An 11,561-nucleotide genomic window follows, 5' to 3' on the forward strand; every position below is an offset into this window, starting at 1 on the left:
TAATTGTGAGATGGGGACAGCATTTGTCACCTCAGGACAGGAAGTTCCTCTATGGCAGGATCACCGGAGATTGTCCTATAGAAAGCTGCAGTTGTGGGGGGGGGGGGGGGGGGGTATAATGAATTCCGTGTTTGTGACTCCACAGGACAGAGCGGCGTCTGGGAATCGGCTCCGCCCTCACCTGGCTCCTCATATACCAGGGCGAGGTACAAGGAGGCAGGCACAGGACGGATCCCAGCAGGAGAGGATGATGGGCCCTGCGTGTCCGGACCCCCACACCTCAGACAGGTAGGTCCATCCATGGGGGGGGTGGCCCCAGGCAGACAACAATTACCCCCCGGGGGTCACAGCGACACGGAGAGCTCAGGGTGGGAATAGGATCTGCTCCGTGTCTGATGGGAACCTGGCTGACCAATCACAGGAGACCTTTATTGGATAGCTGGAAGGTTGGAAAATACGGATTGGACGTTTTATTGTCAACGACCAATCTGATCGATGCTGAAAATGATTGGACGTGTGCCGTAGACTTCAGATTATTGGTTGGAACACAAAAATGGCAGCAGATCTGCTGGTTTGTACCCGGCCTGCCAAATCTGCACCCCGCTGTGCGCTGCCCCTGGGGGAGAAAACGAGATTTGCAGGGGCCCCACTGGGGGAATTCTTGCAGTATTACCCCCCCCCCCATGTTTTTCCAGTATTGCCCCCATTCATACATCAGTTCAGCTTCTGCCCTAGCCAGCACCAACATTATTCAGGAATTTATTAAAGAACTCCCCCGAATCAGACAAATCAGGATAAGGAGAGAGCCTTACTGCCCCCGCAGAGGGGGTGCCCGCTCCCCAGCACCCGGCCCCCTCATTGGTCCCAGCACCTGGCCCCACCGGCCCCCCCGCCCCGCACTCCTCGGTTGTCCCCTGTGAAGGGTTAATGTTGTGTAATGATTGTGATGAGGAAATGGCACAACCCTGACACCAGGTACCCCCCCCCTTCCTCCCGGGGCAGGGTGATGGGGGGGCTCCTCCTTAGTATTGTTATTTGGGGGGAAAGGAAAAGCCGTTTCCTGTCGCTGAGCCGACTTAGAGAGATGGGGAACTCCGCCAGCCGCCTCAAGGACCTGCACCCCCCCTTCCACATCAGCTTCTGCCGCAAGGAGGGGGAGGCCGAGGAGAAGGAACTGGAGGAGCCGCTGACCGAAACCCCCATCACCAGGTGAGTGCACCTGTCCATTACCTGCCGCATTCCTGACACCTAGCCAGAGCCGCCCTGTCCCTCAGCAGCCATTAGGACAGATTGTACAGCTGGGGTTGCTCTGGGTGACGGCGCCGTGCTTTGCCTCCTATATGCGGCTTTGTCCACCCGGTGTTGGGGTTTCAGTTTTTGTGTCACATCGATGGGTTTTCCTCATGGAGTCTCACTCCTCCTGCTGCATTCTTCTTGTATAAATGAGATCTCAGTGAAGGTCACACAAAGCCGGGGGCCCTGTAGTAGAGGGACCGGGGACGGAGGTGTGGGGGGGTCCCTGTAGTAGGGGGACCGGAGATGGAGGTGTGGGGGGGGTCCCTGTAGTAGGGGGACCGGGGACGGAGGTGTGGGGGGTCCCTGTAGTAGGGGGACCGGGGATGGAGGTGTTGGGGGGGGGGTCCCTGTAGACCGGGGACGGAGGTGTGGGGGGTCCCTATAGTAGAGGGACCGGGGACGGAGGTGTGGGGGGGACCCTGTAGTATGGGGACCGGGGACGGAGGTGTGGGGGGGGTCCCTGTAGTAGGGGGACCGGGGATGGAGGTGTGGGAGGTCCCTGTAGTAGGGGGACCGGGGATGGAGGTGTTGGGGCGGGGGTCCCTGTAGTAGAGGGACCGGGGACGGAGGTGTGGGGGGTCCCTATAGTATAGGGATCGGGGACGGGACCGGGGATGGAGGTGTGGGGGGTCCCTGTAGTATAGGAATCGGGGACGGAGGTGTGGGAGGTTCCAATAGTGGAGGGAACCAGGGACAGAGGACTGGGGGGTCCCTGTAGTAGGGGGACCGGGGACCGAGGTGTGGGGGGCTCCCTGTAGACGGGGGACCAGGGATGGAGGTCTGGGGGGGCCCTGTATTAGTCTTGGTTCTGCACTTCCTGTTATGGTGACAACATTCTGTCCACTTCCCCAGTTGTGCTGCTGTGTTGTCACCCTGTCACAGGGGCTTCTGATGGTGACAACAGGTGGCTGTTTCAGTTCCAATTACACCGCTTTGGTCCAGTGTTGTCACCATTAGGAAACCCCCCATAGAAACACCAGGCAGCCATCTGTGGGGTGGACAGGAAAGACCTGTGGTGCCCCCATCTGCCCATCTTTGGGCCCCACCTGTATATTATGGGGGGGGTGATATTTGGGGCCCGGTGTGTATAATATGGGGGGTGATATTTGGGGCCCGGTGTGTATGATATTTGGGGCCCGGTGTGTATAATATGGGGGGTGATATTTGGGGCCCTTTGTGTATAATATGGGGGGTGATATTTGGGGCCCGGATTCCATGGATTCTCACACCGTTGTCACGCCTTTCTCATTGTATCCGGCACACAATGGTTGGCGCTGCTCCCTGCCAGCCTGAGGGCAGAGAATATCGGTGCCAACCGTCTGCCACCTATTAACCCTTTCTGTGCCTGCTGGGACCCCGGAAATCCCCCCCGCCGGGTGACACCAAGCAGGACACACTGTATAGAGGGGGCTCGTCCCCCCAGAAGCTCGGGGGTGGTGCCTGGTAGGGTCCTCAGAATGGGGGTCACGTGTGGTTGCCTGGGGTAAATGGCTGGGGTGAGAATGAAGCTCTGATGGAGTGGGGTGGGAAGCATGTGCCCAGTGTGAGACTTCTGCAGGAGCAAAGGAGAATATAAACAATAATAAGTCACCACCAAGAAATAACACTCATTGCTGTGCATTCACTGCACGCATGCTTGTTCCAGGTCAGGGCACTGAACCAGAGGTTCAGCATGACAAGCAGGGGGCTCAGGTGTGTGTATGGCAGGACCTGCGAAATGAAATGATCTGTTCTGCCCCTCCCCCTCCATGTGAAGACAAATCGTAGTCTCCTATAGGAGGAGGGGTTCCTCGGGGGCGGGGCTCTGTCATTGTGGGGGTTTGGCTGCAGGACAGGTGCACTTTGATTGGGCTATATTGGGATGATTTCCTGTGATCCAGATAAAATCCTGAGGCTTCAGTCACTCCCTGACTGGCAGCTGTACAGGGTGGAGGTTGGGGGTCCGATGGGCCCCCTGGAGGGCTCCTCACTAGATAGCCACGCCCACAAGTATGGCGGATTCATGGCTGATGGTAATACACAGTGAATATTGTTCATCAGCTGGTGCAGACCATGTGACCTGAGCCAAACATACGCCCACCTACCTCTGACCTACCTACCTCCACCCTGAGCAGGGCAGCACCTGGGGGGGGGAGGGATTATCTGCTGGGGCATCTGATATGGAAGACATGAGGGGGGAAAAAAGCCTAAACCGATCCTTGTCCTCCCACACGACGGGTTCTCTTTAATACTGTGTGCTGATGACTTCACTTGCTGCATGCTGAGTCAGGTGACTAGAAGTGTCAGAGGTAGGTGAGCCCCCTCCCCCCGGGTGTTCTGCCCCCCCCAGCTGTATGATGATTTTGTGTTTTTATAAAATATTCCCCACTAAGATCAGAACTACCCCAGGGGCAATGGAGGGTTTTACCCCCATTGTTATATTTTTAGTGAATGTCTCCTGCAGCCCCATGGACTTGTGGGGGGGTCACCCGGAAGTGAAGCTGCCCCAGACCTAGGAGGAGGCCGGTAGGGGCCCCGGGGTTCCTGGATGCCAGGCTGGCGCTGTAATATGGGTGTCACACCCGATATAGCTCAGGACCCCTCCTCCTCCTCTAATGTCCCCGGATCAGGTGTCCCCGCACATAGCCTGCCAATCACAAGGTCACAGACACAAGGGGACACAGGGAGGCAGCCAGGACATTCTGCTGGGGGCCAAACCCCATGTCTGAGGCCGGGCTGTGAGTACTCGGGGGTCCCCGCTCCTAGGGGCCACTTACCAACAGGGTGGGGGTGTGCAAGAGAAACATGGCCTGTCACTGCTTCCTGAGGACCTGGAGGGGTAATAGGGAACACTGGGGTAACTGGCGGGGGCAAGAGAGGCCAGGAGAGGAGCGTGTACATTGTATGATGGAGGCCAGGAGAGGAGCATGTACATTGTATAATGGAGGCCAGGAGAGGAGCGTGTACATTGTATGATGGAGGCCAGGAGAGGAGCGTGTACATTGTATAATATGGGGTATTATAGAGGGTTATGGGGTAATATAGAGAGTTATGGGGTATTATAGAGTGTTATGGGGTATTATAGAGTGTTATGGGGTATTATAGGGTGTTATGGGGTAATATAGGGTGTCATGGGGTAATCGGTGGTCTGTGTCTCAGGTCGGGGTTCTCCATATACTCGTGCTCTGTGAGGATGGACCAGGGGGATCCCCAGCTCCCTCCCTACCCCCTATGCAGGTGACATTGGCTCAGCTCATGGTTCCTCATGGCCACGATTGGGAAGAAAGTCAGGTATGGTAATTGTGTCCCTGGTTGTGTGTGCAATGCATTATGGGTGGTGTAATCACCGGAACGTTTCACTTGGCTTAGTGAATGTGGTGAGAGTTCACACTGCAAGGATTCTCACTGGTTACAGCATTGCAGCCAGACATTTGTGCTGGGTGAATATTATTGGGGGGGTATTAGGGTTCTGGGTATGTCTGACATTCTGCAGATCACACTCCATGCGGATCCTGGCGTGATAGAAGCAATCGCTGAACAATATTCTACCGTGTTTCCCCGAAAGTAAGACCTACCCCGAAAATAAGACCTAGCACTTTTCCCCCAACCTGCCCTAATATAAGACCTAATACCCCCAGCATACCTATCTTGTACCCAAATACCCCTCCGTCCCTCCATTGTGTCCTAATGCCCCAAGCATACCTATCTTGTACCCAAACCCCCCTCTGCCCCTCCATTGTGTCCTAATACCCCCACCATACCTATCTTGTACCCAAATCACCCTCTGACCCTTCATTGTACCCAAATACCGCTCTGCCCCTCCATTGTGCCCCAATATCCCCCATTCCTATGTTATAGTCCATCCCCCCTATGTCCCAGCATGGTTCCCCAGTCCCCCCCCCCCCCCCCCCGCCCGTCCATTGTTCTCCAATGCCCCTCAATGCCTATGTTGTTGCCTATCCCCCTCTGCCCATCCATTGTACCCCTCCCATGTTTCCTGCCCCCCTTCCTTTCTTGCAGTGATAAAGTTCTGTACGGAATGCTGAATATTTTCTGCCTCCTTCTGACATTTTGTGGAATGGTGTGAGGGGGTAATAAAATCCTAATACCCCCCCCCCCCTTTGTTTCTTGTAGCGGCCCAGCCAACGGAACTCAGAATCAGAAATGTCTGCGGGTCAGGAATTGGGAGAACCGGACGCTGGCGTACGACACGCTGAATGTCCAGGCCGAGGAGGTAAGAGAGACGGGCGGAGGGTGGATGGGCCCTGCAGGACCCGGAAGGGTTTCTGTATCAGGAATGTCCCGGAGATGAAAGACCATCCACACTGAAAACCCGGGACTGTCCCTGGGGGGGTTTACCAGCTACAGCAATGCTGAGGACTAAATACAACTCGCAGAAAGAATTACAGGGACAATGGCTCCTCATAGGCTACTTTATAATCACATGACATCATCACACCCCCAGCATTCACTACATTGGCTCCTTATGATCACATGACATCACACCTCCCTTATTCACTACATTGGCCCTTTTTTAATCACATGACATCATCACACCTCTAGCATTTACTACATTGGCCCTTTATGATCACATGACATCATTACAGCTCTAACTATCACTACATTGGTTCTTTATGATCACATGACATCATTACAGCCTTAGCATTGGCCCTTTATGATCACATGACATCCCCCAGGTTGCTAGGTTTCCCTATGTGGAGGAGGTGAGTGAGGAAGACATGATGAATGATTCCTGGTTATATGATTCTTTTAGGATGTGGCCTGTACCAAAGCCCGGTGTCTCGGCTCCGTCATGTTCCCACCACAGATGATGTGTCCTCACCCACAGGAACCAAAAAGTCCCGAAGAGATTCTCCCCAAGGCCAAAGATTTCATCAACCAATACTACAGCTCCATCAAAAGGTGACGGCGCCTTCATCCCCTCATAATGGGTGGGGGGGACTGGGGAGGGCATATTCTCATGGGTGAATTGTCTGTGGGTGAATGTTATTCATAATGTCTCTCTGGCTCTCCCAGGGCCCAGTCCAAGGCCCACATTGAGCGTCTGAAGGAGGTTGAGCAGGAAATATTGTCCACAGGAACTTACCAAATCAAGGAGACCGAGCTGATCTTTGGGGCAAAACAGGCGTGGAGGAACGCGGCCCGATGTGTGGGCAGGATCCAGTGGTCAAAGCTCCAGGTGGGCACAAGGCGCAGACCGGAATCTGACCATGGGAACCATTGGGGGGCCCCATCTGACATCCTCAGAAAAACTTTTCTGTCTCTTCACTAACCTGAGTTCCCTTCCTAGGTGTTCGATGCCAGAGATTGCAGAAGCAGCCATGAGATGTTCACCTACATCTGCAACCACATCAAATACGCCACCAACAAAGGCAACATCAGGTATGACGTCCACCAATCTCCACCAAGCTCTACGTACGTGGGACCGGTACAATGTCCACCAATCTCCACCAAACTCTACGTACGTGGTGACCTGTACAACGTCCACCAATCCACCAAGCTCTACGTACGTGGTGACCGGTTACAATGTCACCAATCTCTACGTACGTGGTGACCTCTTCTTGGTGTGACACCATTGTGGACTCCAGATGAGGGCCAGGAGCTCTGTGTAGAGAATACTTTCCTCTGTTTGTGGATTTGATGCTTTGTATTCGTGGCTTTGCTCCTCCATGATTTCTCTCTCTTCCTGCAGATCTGCCATCACCATCTTCCCACAGAGAAAAGATGGCAGCTCAGATTTTCGGATATGGAACAGTCAGCTGATCCGATATGCAGGGTACCGGCAGCAGGATGACACGGTGGTGGGGGATCCTCTCAATGTGGAGATAACCGAGGTGAGATTCTCATCATCTGACTACACATGGGGAGATTCCGGCCGTGCAATTATGGAACCTTCACCCAGTCCCTGCAGATTCCCTCCTTAGTCCTTCCACTTACCTCCCCATCTGCCCCCCGATTCTTCATCCCACCTGACCCCAGTGCCTCCATCCTCCCGCCATCCTTCCATATTCCACCATCTAACCAATCTCTATCAGGGACTAAATCCAGCTTCCCCTCACATTCCCCGCATCTCAGAGGTCCCAGCATTCCTTTGTCATTACATTGAACCCCATATGGGACTCAATCTCCCCCAATCCATCCCCATGTACCCCCTGCCTGCCCTCTACTGCCCCCCTCTGATGGCCTAACAGAGATGAAGGCTTCCTTACCAATGACAGCCCGCCAGTGCCCCCTACAGTCTGCTCTGCATAAATACTGAAGGTTCACTTCATGTTTGCTGTCCCATATTGCTGCTCCCTGTTTACCTATGGACATTGTGTCTGATATACCTGACCTTCCCTCCGCAGCTCTGCATTCAGCTCGGCTGGAAGCCAAAAGGTGGAAGATTTGACGTGTTACCTCTGCTGCTGCAAGCCAATGGGGACGACCCAAAACTCTTTGAGATTCCCCCGGAACTGATCCAGGAGGTGGCCCTCCGACACCCACAGTGAGTGCCGGGCCCCCAATGCCTGTGATATGCTGCATTTATGTGATGAATCTCCTTTCCTATATCCCAGAGTTACCTCCTGTCTCGTACTCATTCACCCTTCCTTGTACCCCCCCTATACTCCTCCCTCCCTTCCCCCCAGGTATGAATGGTTTGCTGATCTGGGATTGAAGTGGTACTCGTTACCGGCGGTGAGCAGCCTCCTCCTGGAGATCGGTGGTTTGGAGTTCCCGGCGGTCCCCTTTAATGGCTGGTATATGAGCAGTGAGATTGGCATGCGGAACCTTTGTGACTCGTCCAGATACAACATCACCGAGGTGAGGGAGCCAATCAGGGGAAAGAAGGGAGCCCACCCCAATGACAGGAACCACAACTCCCAGCAACCCAAATACCCCCCCCCCCCCGGGCTTTATGGGGGAGGCAGGACCGGTGATCCCGCCAGTGTGATCCCCAGAGGAGGTGTCTGGTAGCTGCGTATTTCAGGTTCTTGTGTATACATTGCAGACTCGGGCCGGTGATTCACCTTCCCATGGGGCGCACGGGAACGTATGGTGCTGACATATATGGTAGCGTTGTATAGTGTACAGATCACCTGCTCGGGCGTCACATTACACAGGGACCCCACAGATCCCGAAAGGTTCCATACAGGGGATCCCCTCCATGGTGATATAGGGGGGCCATGAGCACCCCCTCCCCCATAGTAACATACATTTATTGGACATTACATACAGCACGTCACCCCTCAGATTCACGCAGTTTTCACCAGAGATTCACACACAGACATGCATTGTGTCTTGTCCTGGCCTGTGATTGGCTCTGACTTTTCTGTCTTTGTAGGAGGTGGCTAAACGCCTGGGCCTGGACACCAAGAAAACTTCATCTCTATGGAAGGACCGAGCATCGCTAGAGATCAACATCGCCGTCCTGCACAGCTACCAGGTACCCTGACAGCGGCCTGTAGGGGGCAGAGTGGGCCGATAACTGCCCCACCTGGTGCAATACATTCTGATGTGTCATAAATCTTTTTTATCTCTTATGGAAATATTGAGTGAAAGGTTTCATGGTGAATGTGCCAATAATGAGGAAATAACGGTTACACCGGCCACACCATAATGCTGCAACCATCTGCAGGAAATGCGCTCTGCGGGGTCACATGACCAATATGTCTGTCTTGCAGAGCGATAAAGTCACCATTGTGGATCATCACGCTGCCACCGAATCCTTCATGAAACATCTGGAACACGAGACACGGCTGCGGGGGGGCTGCCCGGCAGACTGGGTATGGATTGTGCCCCCCATGTCTGCCAGCCTCACCCCCGTATTTCACCAGGAGATGGTCAACTACCACCTGTCCCCCTCCTTCCTGTATCAGGTGACCCCATGGGAAGTCATCCCACTAACTGCTAACTGACACCCACTCACTGAATATCTACCCCTCCCCCATGTGATCCGTGCTCATCTCTCTGTATCCCCTCCTGTGTATTGCCTCCCTCTGTATTACCCCCCATGTGACGATGTTTGTTTTGTAGCCGGACCCCTGGAAGTATCATATCTGGAAGGGATCTCAGAGTACGATCACCCGGAAGAGAACATTTAAAGAAGTTGCCAAGTAAGCAGAAAATCCGTCTGCAGAGCGCCAATGTCTGTGCTTCTGTTAGGTCGGTCTCATGATTCAAAAACCCGGGGGGGGGGGCATCTAAAGGGAATCTGCCCAGGGGGAAATATGGGGGCCATCGGTGGGTATACGTCATGGGGCCCATCAGTGGATACACGTCATGGGGCCCATCGGTGGGTACACGTAATGGGTCCCATCGGTGGGTATACGTCATGGGGCCCATCGGTGGGTATACGTCATGGGGCCCATCGGTGGGTACACGTCATGGGGCCCATCGGTGGGTACACGTCATGAGGCCCATCGGTGGGTACACGTCAAACCCATCGGTGGGTTTCTGTGGCCCCTGGGATATTATCTGGGCTCAATCGTCATTCATTTCTGGGTCCAATATGAACATTTTTCTCCTCCCAGTGCTGTGAAGTTCTCTGCCAAGCTGATGGGGCAAGCCATGGCCCGCAGGGTAAAAGCCACCATTCTGTATGCCACCGAGACCGGCCGCTCCGAGACCTACGCTCACAAACTCTGCAACATCTTCGCTCACGCCTTCGATCCCAGGGTAAGAGGAGCGTCCTTCCTGTCTGAGAGGTTTGAGGTGTGTAGAACAAGGCCACACCCCCGCGGAGCCAGAACAGCTCACACTTGATTGGTTATTTCTGCTGATGCTGGACAAAACCCTTTATAAACCCTCTGGCGGGTGTTATTGTTCCTTCATTCCCATTGGCTGCTCTCAGGGGCCCCGCTAGCAGTCCCAGGTACCTCCCTGATCATACAGCTGGTTGTGGATTCCATGGTGGTCTCTATACAGCGCATGGCTCCGGTCCAGTGAAAAGAGGCCAGCGTCATCTGACAGCCAATGGGGAGCCACGTAAAGAATTATGTGATCACTTGAGATCTGATTGGTCATTGTGTGTATGTGGGAGCTCCCGGGGTCACCATGTTGGGGGGGATCGGACTGACATGGGGTCCATTCTGTATCTGCAGGTGATCTGTATGGACCAATATGACACGGTCACCCTGGAGCACGAGACCTTGGTATTGGTGGTGACCAGCACCTTCGGCAATGGGGATCCCCCGGAGAACGGTGAGGTAAGTGACCCCACTACAACCTACTGTTCTGCCCCCCAATTCTCGGGAGTGATGGGTAATAGGGCCCAAGGGCCCCCGCAGGTCACTACATACATGTAAAGTCTCACGTGTTCCCTGCAGACCTTCGCCCAGGAACTGATGGAGATGACATCACCCAACGTGTCCTTCCTGCAGCCCGAACAGCAGAAGTGAGTGAATCCTCACATTTATATTCACTCTGGGGGCTTCCCAATGGCCTGCACCCTTCTGTGTTGAGTCTGAATGTCGCCTCCCTATACAGGTGCCCAGTATGTTAATATGGTGAATGTTGGCTGTAAATGTCACCTCCCTATACAGGTGCCCAGTATGTTTGTATGGTGAATGTTGGCTGTGAATGTCACCTCCCTATACAGGTGCCCAGTATGTTTGTATGGTGAATGTTGACTGTGAATGTCACCTCCCTATACAGGTGCCCAGTATGTCTGTATGGTGAATGTACAGGTGGCCGTTATTCCCATATGGTGAATGTTGGCAGTGAATGTCATATTATCCTGACATACACAATGTCCCCCCCACCTGGCTGCAGATTTGTTGTTCGGTTTCTCCCGGCAGATCATTCCTCCATCCCGGATACAGGAAATACCGGAAGGAAAAGTTCTCACATTCATCACTTTCAGGATCTGGGCGATGTCACAATGTGATCACAGGGGGGGGGGGGGATATAAAACCCTGAAGTCATTGATAACAACCAATCAGACGCTCAGGTTTATCGGGATAATCTAATTGGTGAATTTTCCTAGATTTGGGGAATCTGACCCCCCTCACTTCCTATGAGGCATCCAGTGACCCCGAGAATCCGGAACCGTAATTCTGGTGTCACCATACATGACAGCTCGGTCCGATGTCACAATATGGGCCCCGGGAATCACTTTCTCTATAATTGTTTTCTCAGGAGCTACAAAACTCGATTCAACAGCGTCTCCCAAACCGACCCTCTGGTCACCTCCTGGAAGAAGAAGAGGAAAGAATCCAGCAACACGGACAGTGCTGGGCCCCTGGGCACACTCAGGTATGGACAACACCGGGCCCCTAGGCACA

General features: G+C 53.9%; 1 protein-coding gene across 1 annotated transcript in view; it reads left to right on the top strand.

The window, feature by feature from the left end:
- Positions 1 to 1,051: 1,051 nt before the first annotated feature.
- The window catches only part of NOS3 (nitric oxide synthase 3), a gene marked incomplete in the record, with an annotated part of 17,257 nt that continues 6,747 nt past the window's right edge, over positions 1,052 to 11,561 (top strand). The window contains 15 exon segments of the mRNA XM_072413081.1: positions 1,052 to 1,209; positions 5,410 to 5,509; positions 6,050 to 6,198; positions 6,313 to 6,475; positions 6,587 to 6,678; positions 6,989 to 7,130; positions 7,644 to 7,783; positions 7,926 to 8,100; positions 8,621 to 8,722; positions 8,961 to 9,155; positions 9,313 to 9,392; positions 9,810 to 9,954; positions 10,380 to 10,484; positions 10,605 to 10,672; positions 11,416 to 11,532. Coding sequence (XP_072269182.1) covers positions 1,085 to 1,209; positions 5,410 to 5,509; positions 6,050 to 6,198; positions 6,313 to 6,475; positions 6,587 to 6,678; positions 6,989 to 7,130; positions 7,644 to 7,783; positions 7,926 to 8,100; positions 8,621 to 8,722; positions 8,961 to 9,155; positions 9,313 to 9,392; positions 9,810 to 9,954; positions 10,380 to 10,484; positions 10,605 to 10,672; positions 11,416 to 11,532 — 1,898 coding nt within the window.

The sequence above is a fragment of the Pyxicephalus adspersus genome, chromosome 5 (assembly GCF_032062135.1).
Source record: "Pyxicephalus adspersus chromosome 5, UCB_Pads_2.0, whole genome shotgun sequence".
Classification (NCBI taxonomy): Eukaryota; Metazoa; Chordata; class Amphibia; order Anura; family Pyxicephalidae; genus Pyxicephalus; species Pyxicephalus adspersus.